At 38.8% G+C, this 15,356-nt stretch overlaps 1 protein-coding gene across 11 annotated transcripts in view; it reads right to left on the minus strand.

The window, feature by feature from the left end:
* LOC124717006 (zinc finger protein 239-like) overlaps positions 1-15,356 on the minus strand; it is a 303,476-nt gene that overhangs the window by 220,577 nt on the left and 67,543 nt on the right. For 8 of the 11 annotated variants that reach the window (XR_007005695.1, XM_047243641.1, XM_047243636.1 and 5 more), the window contains 2 exons: positions 8,449-8,502; positions 3,623-3,691 (listed from right to left, as the gene is read on the minus strand). The exons of 2 other annotated variants lie outside the window; for them this stretch is intronic. Coding sequence is in view for 7 of the 9 variants with exons in the window: in XM_047243641.1 (XP_047099597.1) it covers positions 3,623-3,691; positions 8,449-8,502 (123 nt within the window). In the remaining 2 variants the exon portion in view is untranslated. Of the gene's footprint in view, positions 1-3,622; positions 3,692-8,448; positions 8,503-9,743; positions 9,816-15,356 lie in introns of those variants that run through there. One more of the 11 variants, XM_047243639.1, reaches the window with a different exon arrangement.

Here is a 15,356-nt window from a genome sequence, read left to right on the forward strand (position 1 = left end):
ATGTCTTGCACCTAGGTCTTCCACAGGGATATGACCCATGTGGCATGGAGTTCAGAGCAGCACAGTTTGGACTAGGATGATGTGTAGGTACCCAGTCCATCCCTGTGCCACTCCCACTCCCTCTCCAAAATGCTTGCCACTAATGGATCATCTCACTGTGGAACACCAAGGCGCAAGACCTGCCAAATCCACTGACCCAGCACTACCTACTGAAGTCTGGTTGCAGGCTTATCCTATCCCATCAGAGGCCACACCACCTGTGACAGCAGCCATGTTATACCATCTCTACTGCAAATACTGCACAGTTTTTTTTATGTTGGTATGACTACCAAACAGCTGTTCTCCAACAAACTGTGGCCGAGGAAAAAACTGACCACCCAGTGGCACAACACACAGCTGAGCACATGCTCAATTTCAATGGCTGCTTAACAACCCTGGGTCCTTCCCTCCAAGACCAACTTCTCTGAGCAAGAAAGATGGGAGCTATCCTCACAACACATCCTTTGCTCCCGTAATCGTTCTAGTCTCAGTCTCCTGTAACCCACTGTCCCCACACCTTTCACCAAACAATTTCCCCTCCCTCCATCCAATGACATCTGCCCAATTCATGTCACCTTATCACCATCAGTGTGTGTCACTCCCCACTGGCTGTGACAACTGTGCACCATTTGACTAGCCGGTGCACCTGCCATCCCTCCCTCCTACAGTCCTAGCCGGCAAACCCCTCTCCCTCTGAGCTGCTAGCCACCCACTAGAAACCCCCCCCCCCCTTTCCTGCCATCCACCTGTCTCCATTTACTCCCCCAACTGGCACAGACCCCACCCCAACCTAATACACCTGCCAAAATGCAGCATTAACTGTTTTCGTTCAGCCACTGCCATGTAAGAGCATGAGCACATGTGTGTGAGCATGTCCACACTTGCATGTATACTCTAGTTAAAAAAGGATTACTCCAAAAGCTAACGAGTTTTCTTTCTTTTTTGTGAGTGCCTGTCGACGAATTGACTCTTCTGCTTTACAGTGCTTTGTCGCCTTTATACCTGAAGTGTTTACATTTAACAAGAACTTCTCCAGACAATTACTTAATAATTAATAATAATAATGATGCAGAAAAAACTGGGTGACCCAACTGCCTGTAAAATGGCTGTATGAATAGTTCCGGGCCTTGCACAGAGATCGCAGCACTACTCACGTGATATTGTGCCCTCATGTTGGTATGCATGCTAGTAGACTCCACATAAAATTGCAAGTCATTCGAGGTGGCAGCTGATTGTAGGTACATCATTTGAAACAGCTATGGTGAATGTAGTGTTAAAAAAAAGGGGGGCGGGGGGGAAATCAAGAATCGTGAAGTGACCAAATGCTTCATAAAAGAAAGTTTAACACTGACTGAAATTCATTTGTGGCTAGTAAATGTCTATGGTAGCTCTTCACCTTCAGTTTATACCATTGAGGAATGTGCAGCCACACTTAAATGTGGTCGTTAAAGTGTCCAAGATGGTTTATGCACAGGACATCAAAAACGTGCAAGCACACTGGAAATTATCAACAAAGTGCATGATATGATTTTGGAACATCAGCATATGAAGGTGCATGAAATTGTTAATGTGCTATGAATATCAAAGAAATGTACTGGTCACATCTTGCACCAGGAACTGAACATGAGAACGCTTTGCAAAAAGATGGTTGTCATGTGCTCAATGCACGTCACAAAAATATTCGCATGACACTTTCCGAAACACGCGTGGTGCATTTTAAGGAAACAGAAATGGCTTTTCGCAATGACGTGACTGTGGATGAAACACGGATTCACCACTACACACCCAAATCCAAACAGCAGTCTATCCAGTGGACAAAAGCTGCTTCTTCATCTCTAAAGAGGGCAAGGACATTGCCTGCAGGAAAGATCATGGTGTCAATGTTTTGGGATGTAAGAAGAATTTTGTTGCTTGATACCTTGAAAAAGGTAAAACCATAATAACTGGAGAATACTGCTCTCAACTTCTAACAAAACTGGATGCAATCAGTTAAGAAAATAGACCAGGTTTAAAGAAGGAAAAAAATCATCTTCCATCTTGCCCACAAATGCGTCTTGGCAATTGGGAAATTGAGGGATTTGGACTATTAAGTGCTGGAACTTCCACCCTATTTCCCAGCTTTGTCTTTCCTGGACTTCCATCTATTCTCAAAACTGAAGAAATTCCTTGCTGGACAGAGCTTTTCATTGAACCAAATAGCCACTGGGGTCTAGATGGGTACTTTGTAGCATTTCCACACGAACACTACAGAGCGAGGATAATGGCATTGGAACACCACTGGTTGAAATTTACTTATATTAGAGGAGATTATGTTGGAAAGTAAAACATCTTTGGAAGCATGAATTTTCGTTGCCACTATCAGGCCAAGAACTTTTCAGGTCATCCTCACATGTGGTGCAACATATTGACCTTTTATGCCAAACATTAGGAAACCAGTTAATACCATGAGAACAAATATCATAAGTTTTTAATTATGATCAAAAGTGAACAGCATATCTTGCACTAGTGCATCAGTAGCTGACACTTTTTTTTAACAAAAGATGAAAAGAAAAAAAGAAAAGGCGTTTTGATTCTGTGCAGTTCCTCTCATAATATGTAAAGGGATGTTCAAGAGTAAGAAAATACTGTAACTGCCACCAATATATAATACTAAAACTGTAAAACTGTAAAACTAATTTTAATGTAAATGTGGCTCACTAATTTAAAAAAAAGAATGAAAATATTTTTAACATTAGGAAAGACTGTGTCTATCACCTAGCATGGCATCATACTACTGGTGGAGGTGACATGGGCTCAAAATTTTTAACAAATTTCCAAAGTATCTATGAAGGGAAGCTGCTTTGAGGGGGTATCTTATTAATCAGTGTTTTATAGTACTAAAAAATACCTCTGAGAGGAGCAGAATACCTTTTATTTGTACCATATTATTTTTGAACCATATCACTCACAAGTGATCAAAAAATGGAAAATCCATGATGGAATGTAACAATATCATGAAAAGGAAAGTTGTGACTCACCATATGGTGGAGATACTGAGTTGCAGATAGGAACAACAAGAAGACTGTCACAAATAACACTTTCATCCAGTACAGCATTTGTCGAAAACAGAATTACACACACACACACACAAATGCAACTTTCTCTCTCTCTCTCTCTCTCTCTCTCTCTCTCTCTCTCTCTCTCACACACACACACACACACACACACACACACACACACACACACACACACACACAAATGCAGCCTCGGGCAACTGAAGCTGCACTATGGCTTATGGGCCAAAAGCTTTAGTTCTGATGGTCTTTTTGTTGTGCCTATCTGTGACTCAGCACCTCCGCTATATGGTAAGAGGCAACTTGCCTTTTCATAATATTGTTACTCATAAGTAATTGAGACAGAGTGTGTTCTTGTGGCCCTTTTCAAAAAGATATGACACAATCTGCAACATTTGTTCAAAATCCAAAACAAATCTCTTATTTTTATATGAGAATAAATAAATAGATAAATAAATCACTGTTCTATGCTATGCAATGTAATTATCCACAGCAACATAAGAAGAATAAAAAAGCAAAGGTGCACTCACCTTTTTATCGACGCTTAAAGGATCCCGCACACTATCGTGCCCATCTGGAACCTCCCAATCCCGCAGACACTGAAAAGAGGTATACTGAGTTATTCTCATGTGAGCTACAATGTATATATACATGCTTAACACTTTGTGGACCAAGCCCAAGCATATCTTGGGCCTCAACTCTGTGTTAAATGGATCACACCCAAGTCAGGTCAGTTTCATAGTTTTCTGCAATTTCACTACACGTTTGTTGAGTAAGAAATTTTGAAAGGCCAAGAGGAAGAAATTGCTCAACAACTCGACTTGCACTTTTTCTTGGGAGGATAACTATACTTTCTGTCATCAGTATTTTAAAATTTGTAATGTATCTAAGAACTAAAGTAAATATGAAAAATAAAGCTTGGAGCTAGCCCTGTTTGTGGTATGTGTTACCCTTGAAGATATACCAATTACAAATGTGATAGTAATGCTTTAAAAAATGGAATAAATGGCTCTTCTCCTAGGCCCATGCTAATTGACTGGTCTTGTAAATGTTAATTGATGTCATGACCACCATACAACTTTTCTTTTTTTTCCTTCTACAATGTGCAGCAAACAATGTAAACAGAGCCAGATCAATGTAATTTGATGACATTTGGAATTAAAAGTCTTTTTAGGTAAGAGTGGGGACTACCAAATGAATTTATTTATGTTAGGTTCATTATTGAACTCAATAAAACAACAAACTTGCAGTTCCGTATAAAGAAGGGAAACAACTTCCCATTACACTAAGCACTGATGATAAACCTGTAGACTCTGGAATAATCATACAGGATTCAGGGATGCATATTAACCGTTAACACAAAGATACTGGCAAAAAGAATGTCATCAGTATGTTATGCTCTCAGGGTTCTGTCAACAGTTTGTAACAGCCAATGTTTTGTGTTGACATACTACTCCTACTTACAATCAATTTGTAGCTATGGGATTCTTTTCTGGGAAACATAGGCACAAAACCTGGAGAAAATTTTCAAACTGCAGAAAAGAATAATAACTAAAATTAGTAGTCACGCTCACTGTCAAGAACTATTTAAAAAATTGAATATGCTTGCTGCACCACATTATGACATAACAAACTATTGCGCATCTCAGACAAAACATTAATAATTATTCTGCAAATAGTTCTATGCATAATCATGGAACAAGTCCCAGTTTGGACTTGCACTCACAAAGGCAAAACAAACAAACAACTCAAAATAGAATATTCTATCAAGCAACACAGAAGAAAAATATCATGGAAACAAAAGGCAACTAAACCATACTTCATAAGTAATGCATACTGCACAGTTAAATACTATTTAAAGTACCCATAATTTGGTTAATAACAAAAGGGACAACTACAACACCATGTCACATAAAATATGTTCATAGTGCAATGATTTTACAAGAAAATCATAAGTGAAAATCCATAGCTCATAACAGTAATATATCATTCTCCTGGGCTCAACATCTCATGCATGCTCGCTCTGTTTTATAGATAGACTGAAGGGAAGATACAGAGATGTGCATGGGTCAGAAAAGAACTTGTACAAGCCAGGAGTCAAATTTCCAGACAAATAGAAGGCAGGGCAAGGGACATGACACCATGTTCATGGTCCTAGAACCAGTAATGGGTGTCTGTATTGTGTGCAGCAATGCAGCGCAAGGCTATGTTTCATATTATAAGTTTCCTTGTGAAAACTGAGTGTGATCATAATAGCATTGTACAGTAGAGATCAACTGAATGAGGCAGTCCAGTTCCATATTTGGAAGAATGGAGTTTGCTCTGTCCAGCCATCCTCAGTTTGGTTTTCTGTGATGTTCCCAAATTGTTTCAGGCAAATACCAGGATGATTCCTTTAACAAGGCCACAGACAACCATCTGTCCTATCCTTGTAAAAACATACTTATATAATACAAAGTTGTGGGGTGACAACTTGAAAAAAGATAGTTCACCATTGCTCACAAACATGCTGTAAGAACAATATGTGGTGTTGATCCATGAGAATCTTTAAGACATCTATTCAACAAGTTGGAATCTCAACCATGTAGGAAAAGATAGATTGTTACTTACTGTAAAGATGACTCATTAAGTTGCAGACAGGCACAATTAAATGACACTTACACACAAGTTTTTGGTAAAAGCCTTCATCAGAACAAAAAAGAGAAATGCTCATCGTTCATTCACACAAGCAAGCACACCACACACATACAACTGCCAGAGCTCGTGGTCATGTGTGTATGAGGTGCGGTTGCTTGTGTGAATGAAAGGTGTGTGTTTCTCTTTCTTTTTCTGACGAAGGCTTTGGCCAAAAGCCTATCTCTTAATTGCACCTCTCTGCAACTTAACATGTCATCTTATAGGTGAGAAGCAATCTATCCTTTCCTGCACTGTTAATTTTGAAGAAAATCTTCAGACCGCAGGAAGCAGAACTCAGTAATCTGCAGTGTACATCCAAGAACATATCATTGTGGCCTTTTCAGACAGTTGATACTGTGACCACAACTTCTCAAAACATGTATTTTCTTATGTGTTTTGTTTTAAATATTTCATCTATGAGATAAATAGTGTATATCATGACCCAAGAGCAGACAAAAACCAATATATCCGCTGTGAGCTAATGTACTAGCCAGAAGCACTAAACAGGGTGAAGTGTGAAAGCATGAAAATTCTTAGTTTTCTCTAAAGCAATACTGAATGCATGGAAGGGAACACTTTTCATTAAAATGTAACTTGAGAAAGTAACTTCTAGATGTGCCACTCTTCTCTTTGGATAAATTCTTTGCAAAAAGAAAATAAAGTATAAAACTTCTGTTCATGTCTGTGCAAAAGTGATAAAAAATTATTATGTAATTATTAAATGATCCAGTGTTCAGAATTTTAATTTTTTGTATCTTTCCTTGTACCATTTCACTCATTCTGCGTAGAATTTACCATTTCATAGTAATTTCCCTCCGCAATAATAGTGAAGCTGACAAAGGGAACAACTCAAGTAACATGTTAACAGCATCTTCCATCAGTTCTTAGGTAGAACAACATTATAATAATTGAAAAGCACCAGTTAGCTTTTGAAGTTGAGGATGGACACCACACATTATTCCTACAGAACTCAGGCCAATGAATACATGGTGTCTGTATTGAATAATCTCAGAAAATTATTCCACATGACATCAACAATTGAAAGTATGCAGAGCTAACATTCTAATGATTTCATCGCCAAAATCAGCAATTACACATAAAGAAATATTGCTGCCCTCAAGCATTTGAGAACATCTATTACATGTCATTTCCGGTTCAGGTTCTGATCAACATGTGCACTCAGGAATTTTGAACAACCCGTTTTACATATTTCGTTTCCCCTGTACTCTATTCTTACTGACAGATTTGTGCTGCTGAGCACAGAATTAAATGAACTGTGGTTTTTCTAAGTTTTATATGCCATTCATCAGGAACAAACCAATACCATTTTTGTATACTTTTTCCTTGCTCCTCCTGCTTCAACATGCTGGATAAAAGGAAATGATGAGATCACAAGAAGGAACACTCCTGAAAGTTGGCCTAAACAGTTTCAGAGAAACTGCAGAAAAACTAAAAATAAGTGGCTAAACAGAAATTTGAACTGCTGTCCTTACAAAAAAAATGTGTGCAGGGGCTACTCATGTTTCCTAGTCAGATCTATGCAGTATTTCTTGACTTCTGAAAAGCATTGACTCAGTACCTTACCCACACTTATTATCAGTAGTAAAGTCATACAGGACTTTGCATGACATATGTGATGGTATTTAGGATTTCTCTATAGGGACAATACAGCAAGGCATCTTGGATTAAGAGTCATCGACAGTTGTTCAAGTAACTTCAGGTGTGCTAAGGGAGGTGTTTTGGGACACTTGCTGTTGATGCTACACATTAATGACCTTACAGACAATATTAACAGAGTAACCTCAGAGTTTTTGCAGATGACCGAGTTACTTATAATGAAGTACTGCCTAAAAAAAGCTACACAAATATTCAATTTCATCTTTCTAAGACTTCAAAGTGGCATACCCCTACATATCCATAAATGTAAAATTTTGCACTTCACAAAAGGAAAATATTTATTATCCAATGACTACAGTTTAACTGTGTCACAGATGGAATGGGTCATCTCATACAAATACCTGGGTGTAACACTCTGTAGGGATATCAAAGGGAACAATCACTTGTGCTCAGAAAGAGGTAAAACAGGTAGCACATATTGGTGGGGTAGTACAGAAATGCAGTCAGTCTACAAAGGAGGCTGCTCGCTAAACATCCGTACATCCTACCATTGAATTTTACTAAAGTGTTGGGACCTGTACCAATTTAGACTAATGGGGGATATTTAAAGTATACAAAAATGACCAAGGATGTTCAGTGGGTTTATTTCACCCATGGGAGTCATGGAGGTGCTGATGAAACTAAACTGGAAGCAAGGCAGGTGCAAACTACCTTGTGACAGCCTGCTTGCGAAGTATCAAGAACCAACTTCAAGAGATGAATCTGGGGATATAAAACAACCCCTAGGTGTCACTCCCATAACAAATGCAAAGACAACATTAGATTAATTAAAGCATGCACAGAGCCATTTAAGCAATCATTCTTCCTGTTCTTCAAATTTGAAGCCCTAATATCTGGTACAAGAGAAATGGCCTCTTCCTTGCACTGCATAGTGTTTGAATGGATGTACATGTAGATGTAAAAGAGTGTTTAACAGCCATTTGACACACGTTGCCTCATGCTGTGCACAGTGGCTTGCACAGAATATATTTTTATGTAAAAGGAGATGAATTTTAGCACTTACCGGGGTTTCTTCTTTAACAGATATGTACTCTATCTCTTGCTTAGGAGCTTCCACCTGCATAAAAAAATAACTAGTTAAGTACAGGTGAAACATTACAAAAAGCAGAGATGAAACCAGACTACACAATATAAATGATTATTTCACAACTTAAGATCTCTGACAGACGGGCACTCGAATCAAAATTTGCTGTTTACTCTGAAAACCGTAGCTTACCCTGAGACTAGGGACACACACAAAATGAATTAAATGCACTGAAATTAAATAAGTTGACCAAATAGGATGAAATCAATCCACCACAATGCAGGTTGGTGGCATTCTATATATTTTTCCCTGGTCTCAATCTGTGTCTATATCACTGAAGACATACCTGCAACCTGCCACACTTTCTGAATTAATGACTTACTTCAATGCAATAGTTTTGGAACTCTGTCCTTCAGCAGATGGCAGTGAGGATTTCTTGTACAAATTTCATATTTTTGTAGTTTGTTGGCTTAGAGATGTGGTGGTGTTCTTCATGTTCACTTTGGCATATTTTGAAATCATTTTTGCTGTTAGAAATTTGATTTTCTTTTTTTAAATACTACTGAAAGTCACACTTTTGAAAGCCAACAATGACATTATTTCATCCATTATGGTTTCAGAACACTGCAACTGTTTTCGTATCACTGCCAAAAAAAAACGTAAATATGAGATTTGTATGACATCCTCCTCCCACACCCTCCCCTCCTTAATAGATTAGGTGAGCACTACATGCAGGAAACAGCTACTAGGATTTCAGAATAAATGAGGTGTGCACACATGTGCATTTTAGGATACAGCAAATCCTTCCACAAGCCACAACTCATCTCACTTGTACACGATGACAATGCCCACATAGTACTAGGGACAGAGAGCTGGCTGAAACCAGATGTTAATGGCAATAAAATTCTAAATTCTATTTGGAACGTATATTGAAAAGATAGGTTAAGCACTGGTGGTAGAGGAGAGTTTATAGATGTAAAAAATATGATAAAATTTAGTGATGTTAGTACAGATATCAAATGTGAAATAATTTGGATGAAGATAAGTGTTCAAAGTGTATCAAACATCGTTATCAGATGCTTTTACATACCCCTGCTTCTGCAGCAGCAGTGGTGGAACATTTGGAAGGAAATTTTGAGAACAGTTAAATTTCTGGGTCATGTTATAGTATTAAAATGAAGATTTCAACTTGCCAGCAATAGACTGGTGAACTAAACTGGTTAAGACAGTTAGTAGGGACAGGGAATCTTGTAAATTTGTTCTAAATGCCTTACCCAAAAATAATCTCGAGCAGCTAATCAGACAACTGACTCTTGGTAACAATATATCAGATCTGCTGGTCACCAACAGGCCTGAAATTTTCAGCTCAACTCACCTAGAACAGGAAGTCAATGTTCATAATGCCTTTACAGCATCACTGAATATGGCTGCACATATGAATATTAAGAAGGGTAAGAAAATATTTCTGCTCAGTGATAGTGACAAGAAACAGGTTTCAGATTACCTGAGCAGTCAAGATGAAAGTTTCACCTCCAGCACTGATACTGTTGAGCATCACTGGACAGTGTTCAAGAGTATTGCAGAATTTGCTTTAGACAGGAATATCGAAAGCAAAGGTGTGATGGATGAGACAGACCTGGCGTGGCTTGACAGCCATGTGTCTGTGGTGCACACCAGAGCATTTTAGATTAGGCAGCACTCCAACCAGTCCAGATAATGATAACTGCAGGGAACCAAGAAGTATCAGTGTAAGATCCAGACAAATGCTTCCCACAGGTGAGATTATTAAAATCCTAGTGGTTAACTTCCAAAACATTTGCAACAAAGTATCACAGTTTGGAGCACTCCTAAAAAGCACACTAGGAACAGAAAGCTGATTAAAACCTGAAGTTGGCAGTAGCAAGATCTTTGGGGAAAGTTTAAATGTGTACCAAAAAGCTAGGAAAATGAGAAATGGAGTCCACTGAGATAGAAACAAAAGCTGCATGGGAGACTGTTTGGGCAAAACTCAGAACCAAGGGTGAACATAAAATTATAATAGGTTCCCATTGACCACCATACTCCCCTCCTAATGTAGCTGCAAACTTTAGAGAAAACCTCATTTCACTTGTACATAAGTTCCCTAAACATAATGTAATCACTGGAGGAAACTGTAATCATCCAACATCAATTGAGATACTTTTATTTTTGTCAGTGCTGGGTGTGACAACTCGTACGAAATTTTAGTAAATGCCTTAAATCAAAGAAGGTGTCAGTGTTCACAATGCAGTTATAGCAACAATAAATGCGAAAACAATGCACAGTGCAACTAAAACAAGCAGAAAGATAAGCTTATTTTTAGTAACCCTGAGAGAGCAGCAGTGCCCAAGTAACATTGAAAGATGTTTCACTAAACATAAAGAAATTCTAGTTGTATGTAAAGGCTGTTAGTAGCACCAAAGTTAGTGAGTGACCAGTCACTCATGGACAAGGTTCAAACTGAAATTAAGATCAGCAAAGAAAAAGCAGAAATGCTTAACTCTGTTTTCAAATGTGCCTTTACGAAGAAAAATGTAGGAATATTGCCCAAATTTAATTCTTATACCACTGAAAAGATGGGGAAATAGATATTAGAGGTAGTGGCATTGAGAAAAAGCTGAAATTGTTAAATTCAACAAAGACACAGAGCCCGATGGAATCTGTATCAGACTCTGTTCCCAATGTGTGGCTGAGTTAGCCTCTTTGTCAACTATAATCTATCACAGATCCTTCAAACAAAAAACTGTATCCAGTAGCTGAAAGAAAGCACAGGTCACACCTGTCTACAAGGATAGCAGATCTGATCCACAAAACTATCAACCCATAACCTTGACATTGATTTGTTATAAAATATTATAACATATTCTGAGCTCAAATATAATGAGTTTTCTCAAAGAGAATGATGTCTTAAATGCCAATCTGCACAAATTTTGTAAACACAGATCATGTGAAACCCAACTCGCACTTTTCTCAAGGGGTATTCTGAAAGCCAGGATTGAGGAAGTCAGATTGATGCAGTATTTCTCGACTTTCAAAAAGCATATGACTAAGTACCACATCTATGCTTAGTATCTAAAGTATGATCGTATGGGGTATCAGAGGAAATTTGCGACTGGATCGAGAATTTCTTGGTAGGGTAGACATAGCATGTTACCTGGGATGGAGAGTCACTGACAGATTTACAAGTAATTTTGAGTGTACCCCAGGGAACTGTCCCTTGCTGTTATGTTTCATATTCATAACCTTAAGGACAACATTAATTGTAACCTCCATCTGTTCACAGATGATGCAGTTATGTAAAATGAAAGACAGTCTGAACAAAGCTGTACAAATGTTCTACAATGGAATATCCAGGATGGAATGTAACAATATTATGAAATGGAAAGTTGCCACTCGCCATACAGCGGAGAACCTGAGTCACAGATAGGCATAACAAGACTGCAGTCTCAGGCAACTTCAGCCACAATGCGAGCAGCAGCACCAGTGCATTATAGGAATAGGGTGGAGTGGGGAAGGAGACTGCCAGTAAGGTATGCATGGGGGACAGTGCAGTGCTGTTGGGAACACACAGGGAAGAGGTGGAGAGAGGCTAGGGCAGCTATGTGCAGTGGGTGGTGGGGGAGTGGTGGGGGGATTGGTGGGCGGTTGATGGGGAAGGAGGTGTGGGTGTGGGTAGGGGTGGGGGATTTTCCACTACCCCTCTCCAGCCCCACCTCTCTCTCCCCTGTCCTCTGTCTAACCTCCCGACCGCATATAACTGCCCTACCCTCTCTCCACCTCGTCCTTGCACACTCCCCAGCAGCACTGCTCTGTCCACCACCCCCACCCTACTATCCTTGCCCCTCCTCACCCCAGCCTCCTCCTTACCCTCTCCCACTCACCACTCCCATCATGCAACAGTGCTGCTGCTTGCAGTGTGGTTACAGTTGCCTGAGACTGCAGTTTTGTGTGTTTGTGTGTGTGTGTGTGTGATCTATTATTGATGAAGGCCTTAAGGGCAGAAAGCTTTATTTGTGACAGTCTCTTTGTTGTGCCTATCTCTGACTGTGTACAAATATTCTGTCAGACCTCGATAAGATATCAAAGTGGTGCAAGGGTTAGCAACTTGCTTTAAATGTCTAGAAATGTAAAATTGCACATTTCATAAAATGAACACAGTATCCTATGAATATAATATCAATGTATCACAGCTGGACTCTTTATACTCGCACAAATATCTGGGTGTAAAACTTAGTAGGGATTAGTTAAGTTGCTCATACTGTGTAGCAAGGGGGCTATATTTGTAAATATTAACACACATGCTCTATTTGGGCTGTAAATGTACTCCACATCTTAATTAGCTGGACAGTTGGTGTAAGATGCATTGGCAGCCAAAGTTAAAACCAGTATGTACAATATGTTCAAAGTCAAAACCAACATTTATAAAATGTTTCACCAAGAGCATCCATCCCATATTACAGACTACAGTTAGAGGCACTCTCGCATCAGTGATGTACATCTGTAATGTACAACGGATGCATTTGGCACAGCATTCTGTAAATACTGGTTTTACCGAAACCGGTCATCAAAAATACAGGTTTTACAAATGGATCTTGGTTGAGAAGTTGTCGTTCTTCAAGTTGACTTAGTAGGGACATGAAATGGAGCAATAACATAGGCTCAGTCATGGGTAAAAGAGGTAGAAGACTTTGGTTTCTTGGTAGAATACTGGGGAAATGGATCAGTCTACTAAGGAGATTGCTTACAAATCACTAGTGTGACTTACCCAAGAATATTGCTCAAGTGTGTGGGCGATGTATCAAATAGGACTAGCTGAGAATATTGAATGTATACAGAGATGGGCAGTATGAATGGTCACAGGTTTGTCTGACCTGTGGGAGAGCGTCATGGAAATGTTGAAAGAACTGAACTGGCAGACTCTAAGACAGGTGGGAACTATCTCGAGAATGTCTACTAACAAAGTTCCAAGAACCAGCTTTAAATAACGACTCTAGGAGTATATTACAAACCCCTACATATCGCTCCCATTGACATTTTGAGGACAAGATTGCATTAATTATAGCACACAGACATATTTAAACAATCATTCTTGCCGCACTCCATACGTGAATGGTAACTGAAAAAAGCCATAACAACTGAGACTGATGTACCCTCTGTCATGCACTTCAGTGGTTTGCAGAGTATAAATATAGATGTAGATCTAGATAAACTTGTTAGGAAAGCAAAGAGAGGCTCTTTGCTGCAAATTTAAATGTAGCCACATCCTAACAGGAATACAAAAACTGAATGAAGCCAAATTCATTGCAAGGAGAGCTGTGTGTGAAGAGCTCAACAAATTTAAAAGTAAAATTCTATCTTCCAACTGCACAGAAAACCTTAAGAAGTTTCGGCCTATTGTTAACTCTGTAAACTGATCAAATTCATCTATCCTGACAGAATGACATCAAAACAGACAATGATACAGAGAAGAGCACAATATTAAATGCATTTTTTCCTAAACTGCTTCAGTGAGGAAGGTCACACTGTAGTTACTCTTGTACATCATTGCACTAACATCAAAATGACATATTGAAACAAGTCACCATGAGATAGAAAAGCAACTGGAATCCCTCAAAGGAAAGACCACTGGACCTGATTGGATACCAACACAATTCTACACAGAGTATGCGAAAGAACTTGCTCCTCTTCTGGCAGCAGTAAACCTCAGGTAACTGCAGAAGCAAACTGTTGCTAACAGTTGAGAAAAGGCACAGGTCATTCTGATTTTCAAGAAGGCTTTTACAGCAAGTGCACAAAAATATTGGTCATCATCTGTAATGCTGATCTGTTTTAGAATTTCACATAGCACAACATTTCTGGAGAACAAGAAATCTCCCATGTAGCAGCCAACACGGGTTCTGAAAACAATGACCATGTGAAATCCAGTCCATTTTGTTTGTCCACGAGACACAGATAGCATCAGATGCCACATTCTTCAACTTCTGGAAGGTGTCCGATGCTGTTCCACAGTGCCACCCAATGAACAAAATATGAGAGAGTGGAATACCAGACCAGCTGTCTGACTGGACCGAGGGGTTTATAGCAAACAGGAGACATGATGTCATTCCCAATGGAGAGAATTCTTCAGATGCAAAATTAACTTCGGGTGTACTCCAAGGGAATGTTATTGGACCATTACCTTTCACAGCATTTATAAATAATCTCTTGGATAACTGCAGAAATTCCATGAGGCCTTTTGCAGATGACACTGCACAGACAGAGAACTAGTGACACTAGAAAAATGCACCAAAATGCATGAAAATGTACAGAGGATCAACACTTGGTGCAGCCTGGCTACTGATCTTCAACAGATTAGATTAGATTAGATTAGATTAATACTAGTTCCATGGATCATGAATACGATATTTCGTAATGATGTGGAACGAGTCAAATTTTCCAATACATTACATAATTAAGTTAATTTAACAACATACTTAAGTTAATATAACAACTTTTTCATTTTTTGTGTTTTTTTATTTTTTTTTATTTTTTTATTTTTTTATTAATATTTTTTTAAAGTTTATATCTAAAAATTCCTCTATGGAGTAGAAGGAGTTGTCATTCAGAAATTCTTTTAATTTCTTCTTAAATACTTGTTGGTTATCTGTCAGACTTTTGATACTATTTGGTAAGTGACCAAAGACTTTAGTGCCAGTATAATTCACCCCTTTCTGTGCCAAAGTTAGATTTAATCTTGAATAGTGAAGATCATCCTTTCTCCTAGTATTGTAGTTATGCACACTGCTATTACTTTTGAATTGGGTTTGGTTGTTAACAACAAATTTCATAAGAGAGTATATATACTGAGAAGCTACTGTGAATATCCCTAG

This window comes from Schistocerca piceifrons, chromosome 9 (genome assembly GCF_021461385.2).
Source record: "Schistocerca piceifrons isolate TAMUIC-IGC-003096 chromosome 9, iqSchPice1.1, whole genome shotgun sequence".
NCBI classification, from domain to species: domain Eukaryota; kingdom Metazoa; phylum Arthropoda; class Insecta; order Orthoptera; family Acrididae; genus Schistocerca; species Schistocerca piceifrons.